Source organism: Oncorhynchus clarkii, chromosome 9 (genome assembly GCF_045791955.1).
Source record: "Oncorhynchus clarkii lewisi isolate Uvic-CL-2024 chromosome 9, UVic_Ocla_1.0, whole genome shotgun sequence".
Classification (NCBI taxonomy): Eukaryota; Metazoa; Chordata; class Actinopteri; order Salmoniformes; family Salmonidae; genus Oncorhynchus; species Oncorhynchus clarkii.
In genome coordinates this window covers 34,158,726-34,164,047 of record NC_092155.1, presented here as the reverse complement: position 1 = coordinate 34,164,047, position 5,322 = coordinate 34,158,726, and the positions used below count along the sequence as shown (strand labels likewise).

Below are 5,322 nucleotides of genomic sequence, written 5' to 3'. Positions count from 1 at the left end.
TCCAACTGCTGTTGGAATCGGACGATTTGGAGCCTGAAGACCTAACGGCTTGCGGTATACCGCTGTTCCCAATCTCATAAACCTTACAGTACCCATAACAAGACTGAGTCTGAGGCCTCTTGACACAAACAACTGTCTCATAATGGTTCCGACTATTCTCCAAATATATGCCCTGCCTAGAGACCTGTAAACCGTTAGATCTGTATTCAATCCAACGGTTTGTATAGTATGTATATATGCTCACACCCAACATGTCTGCTGCCGCTTGAATCTCCACTTCGGTCGCCCAACTACCTAGACAGTCCATTTTGGATTTCGTAACGTACTCTGACACTGAACGGTAACACATTCTCAGAATGGTCCTATACCTATGTTGTTTGCTCTGGAGCTGGCGCACCACAGCATTTCGAATTGGTTCATGGTACTCCTCTGTACCACATAGCGCTTCACTGACCGCTCTGAAGAAACAGTTTCCGTCACCTTTTATTTTCACATTATTGCAAGGAGCCCCTAACACACCACACGCATTATTACTTAGAGATCTCTTCTTGCACTGCAGCTTCAGCCTCGTACACAGCGACTGGGCATCTTCAGCTGTAACAGGGTTGAACTGCAGCTCTCTGCATGTGCTGCCACTAACAAAGTCAATGTCTGAGTCGTCGCTACTGTCATTGTCCTTTGCTGTATTACAATATTTGAGTGTATAGCAAGACTCTGATTTCCCATGTGCCATTATACACTTTGTTCTGCTTCCTGAGAGACGTCCGTATAGTCATTAATATATCGCTTTGGCCCCTATTGTCAGAGACCCACAGCTCTGCAGACTGAGTCATGATAGAGCGGGCCTAAGGAAAGCGTCATCAATCACACAGAGCTTGACAGAAGCCACAGGAGCCTATAATGGCTGCCATGCTTGCTGACTGAGTCATGATAGGGCGGGCCTAAGGAAAGCTTCATCAATCACACAGCTTGACAGAAGCCACAGGATCCTATAATGGCTGCCATGCTTGCTGACTGAGTCATGATAGGGCGGGCCTAAGGAAAGCTTCATCAATCACACAGCTTGACAGAAGCCACAGGATCCTATAATGGCTGCCATGCTTGCTCACTGTGAGGGCTTGGGTAGCCATGTTATAGTTTATAATGCTGTTGAATGCAAGTAAAAATAAAGTATGCTCAGACAAGCAACTGTCAAGTGTAACCACTGTACTTTATTGATAAAAGAGGTCCACATCACCATAGTACCAAATTAATACAGTATAAAATTTAAACTGATAATTACATCTCCCCCATACTTTCTCGGAGCAGTATCAGATTCAGTGAGACCGAAGCCGGGTCCATCATCCTCACACCTTCAGTCTTTAGTACACTGAGACCCAGGGAATGTAGTCTGGCACCAGTGTTCACGTTGTATCCGGTACAGTCCACAGGACAGGCTGTGTAGTAAGGCCGATCTACCACGGCTGTTCCGGGCCCATCCATGTCTCTTCCAGATGCACAGTTCAACAAGATCTGTACACCTGCCTTGTATTGTGATCCACTGGGTATTAGAGACTGAGTAGACGTTGTCTTCCATTTGGATACCGGTGGACACTAGTGGGAGGTCCTGCCTCAAAAACTCCTGGACATTTCACGGGCAGGCCACTGTGTGATTTCCAGCCGTGTGCCCCCCGTGTGCCCTTGGGCCCCGTGTGGGTTTGGGTATCGGTTTTAAAAACGCCCCCCCCTCTCACCCTCACCCACTACCTTCCCTGTGTTGTGGACATTGTGCCTTTGGGTATGGCTGTTATGTATCGTTATCCCTCCCGTTGTCCTGGTATTGTGTCTAGTCCCCTTGTCCTCCGGGTCACCCTGTCCCGTCCTGGCTAAAGGCCCAATGTGCGCAAGTGTGACAGTAGGCGTGTGAACAGCCTTTGCAGATGTATTTCTTACACCTGCAGCACACCGTGTGTGTCTTGGAGTCCTTCTTGGGTGGGCAGAGCTGACACCTCTTCCTCTTACTTGCCCCGGTGGCCGGGGCAACGAGCGGGGCAGCGGCCGTGTCAGCGGCGGGGCCCTGGCGCTGTTGATCACGAGGCGCCTCAGCCGCCGCCGCGGCCGCGGCCGCCTCAGCCGCCGTAGCACTCTGTAGGACTTTGACAAGGGCTGACGCCGCTTCGGTGCGGGGCAGATGCTGCCTTCTTTGGATCAGCGGCTTCACCAGTGCCTTTCCCAGCTGCTCGAGGAACACCCTGCGCTTGTTCCGCTTGCCAGGCATCCAGTCGGGCTTGATCTCTCGCCATATGACAAAGGCGTTGTAGGAGGACACGTCGAGGATGTTGTGGAAGACGACCAGGGGCCAGCGGGCAGTCATCCGTCTGCAGCTGTAGGTGCCCACCACCTTGTCTAGGTTGTCCACGCCGCCCTTGTTGCAGTTGTAGTCTAGGATGAGGGCCGGCTTCCTGTCGCGGCGATCGCTGACGTGGCCCTCTGTGTGCAGCGTGCTCAAGAGTAGCACGTTCTTGTTTCTCTTTGCCAGGTAGGACACCAGAGTGGCGGTGGGCGTGAAGGCGAACCTGGAGGACAGGACCTGTCTGCCCCTGGACTGGAGCAGCGCGGGCGGGAGCTCGGCCTTGTTCTTTCTCACCGTGCCCACCATGGTGAGGTTCCTCTCGAGGAGCCGCTGGCCCAGGTCGTAGGAGGTGAAGAAGTTGTCGCAGGTGACGTTGCGACCGCTCAGGCCCGTTGTCAGATCGAGGACGACGCGCATCCCCTGGTTCTTCTCGGGGCCTCCGCCGGCCGCCTTGCCGGTGTACACTTGCATCTTCCAAGCGTAGCTGGACTTGGCGTCGCAGGCCACCCACGACTTGATGCCGTATTTGGCCGGCTTGCTGGGGATGTACTGACGGAAAGGACAGCGGCCTTTTGGAAAGGGGACAAGACACAAGGGCCAACGTTTTGTGTTACACACGCTGCCAGCGCTGCTACAGCCAGCCGCTGCTTGCGCCTCTCTGCATAGACATATAAGCGCGCGCACGCACACACACGCACACACGCACACACACACACACACACACACACACACGCACACACGCACACACACACACACACACACACACACACACACACACACACACACACACACACACACACACACACACACACACACACACACACACAGGAAGCAAGCGCAAGAAGCGCAATCGCAAGCACGGTGCCGTACCTCTGAACGGGACCAGTTGCTCGTCCACCGTCACGTCGGGCCCCGGGTTGTAGAGGGCCGGCAGCCGCGCCTCCCACAGGTCCCAGACCTCCCGTATGGCCGCGAGTTTGTCCGTGGCGAGTCTGGCGGGTCTCGACTGGCGGTCGTCGAATCGCAGCAGCCTCGAGTACCTGTGAAAGACCTTGAGCGGCATGGTGGCTCGGAACACGGTCCTGCCGCTCTCGGCGTCCCACAGGCTGGCCGCGGCCTCGCCCCGGGACCTGTAGACGCCCGCTAGGATCAGCAGCCCTACGTAGGCGCGCAGGTCCGTGGCGTCCATGGGTCGCCAGCCGTCGCCGTATTTTCTGGCCCCGTGCAGGTTCGTCATTTCCACAATTATCCTTTCTATCGCCGGTGTGACAAACAGGTGGAAGGCGGACGCGATGTCGCGGGCCTGTGTCGCGGCATAGGCCGTGGGGCCCGGAGTCTGGTCCGGCCCGACCTGGCAGATGGCGAGGGCCCCGCGGCTGCGGCGGCCGTAGGCCACGGGGGACCACTCGATTTTGCCGTTTTTCGACAGCAACGGCGGCTCCCGTTGGTCCGGGGCCGAGGAGATCTCTTCCTCGCCGCGGTCCTCGCGCTCGTCCTCGTGCTCGTCCTCGGGCGGCTCTTCCTCGGGCTGCTCTCCCTCAGAAGAGGGAGAAGAGGGAGAAGAGGCATCGTCGACCTCGCGGCGCTCGGGGTTGTATTCCTCCCCGTCTTCGTCTTCCGAAACCTCTTCCTCCTCCTCCTCCTGGCAATCCGAGTAGTCTTCTTGGTCCACGCTGGACAAGATCTGTTCTAGAACCTGCGCGGCCGTAAAACGCGCGGCCATGGCCGCTCGGCTCCACTGATCGGGTCCGCTGAGCTGCTGCGGCAAGAGCGCACTTGGCACGGGTGGGTGTGGCGCCGGTCACTTTGTGCGTGTGTGTGTGCGGGTGCGTGCGGGTGCGCGCGAGTGGGTGCCACTGACAATATTAGTATCCTCTCTACGTAGGGGCCGGCCGGGCCGGCTTACTGCGGGAGACCGAGACCCGAAAATGCTCGAGGCTCGCTTGCGCGCTCCTGCGTAGCCGTGTGCAGTCGACCCACCCCAGCCGAGCAACGAGAACCACTCGGCTGTCACTCTAGCACACGACTGACGGAGCACGTCCGGACCTGTGCAGCGGCTGGCAGGGTCGCTCTGAGCCACGAGCGCAACGAGAACACTCGGCTGTCACTCTAGCACACGACGACGGAGCACGTCCGGACCTGTGCAGCGGCCGGCAGGGTCGCTCTGACCCGCAGAGCGCGCACACAGCCTCGCCACACTCGCAGACGCTCTAGTACGCTCCGCGGCAGACGCCTCGCCAGTGGCTGACAGGGTCGCACTGACTCGCAAGAGCGCAGAGAGCAGAGCGCCGGCCCTGGAAACACAGGGCCTGGGTCGCTCTGACCCGCAGAGCGCAGGGCGCCACGAGAACACTCGGCTGCTGCTCTCTAGCACACGGCGGAGCACGTCCGGACCTGTGCGGCGGCCGGCTGGGTCGCTCTGACCCGCGGAGCGCAGGGCGCCACGAGAACACTCGGCTGCTGCTCTCTAGCACACGGCGGAGCACGTCCGGACCTGTGCGGCGGCCGGCTGGGTCGCTCTGACCCGCGGAGCGCAGAGCCCAGAGCCCAGAGCCCAGAGCGCAGAGCGCAGACCGGGGAGCCCGGAGCACAGCCTCGCCACACTCGCAGACGCTCTACTACGCTCGACGCCACACGCCTCGCCGGCGGCTGGCAGGGTCGCTCTGAGCCACGGGCGCCACGAGAACACTCGGCTGCTGCTCTCTAGCACGCGGCGGGGCACGTCCGGACCTGTGCAGCGACCCAGCCGGCCGCTCTGACCCATGAGCGCAGAGCCCAGAGCGCAGAGCGCAGGGCGCAGAGCGGGGAGCCCGGAGCACAGCCTCGCCACACTCGCAGACGCTCTACTACGCTCCACGCCACACGTCTCGCCAGTGGCTGGCAGGGTCGCTCTGACTCAGGAGCGCAAGAGCGCGACTCTAACACTCGGCTGCTGCTCTCTAGCACACGGCGAGGCACGTGTAGCGGCTTGCAGCGGTGAGCCCAGGGCG

The 5,322-nt window shown here is 59.2% G+C and overlaps 1 protein-coding gene across 1 annotated transcript; it reads right to left on the bottom strand.

Moving 5' to 3' along the window:
* Window positions 1-1,846: 1,846 nt before the first annotated feature.
* LOC139417526 (piggyBac transposable element-derived protein 3-like) lies at window positions 1,847-5,096 on the bottom strand. Its single transcript, XM_071166781.1, has 5 exons — window positions 4,809-5,096; window positions 4,502-4,651; window positions 4,239-4,403; window positions 3,203-4,091; window positions 1,847-2,901 (listed from the first exon to the last, which is right to left on the bottom strand). Exons 1-5 carry the CDS (start codon window positions 5,094-5,096, stop codon window positions 1,847-1,849), a joined length of 2,547 nt encoding a protein of 848 aa, XP_071022882.1.
* Window positions 5,097-5,322: the final 226 nt, after the last annotated feature.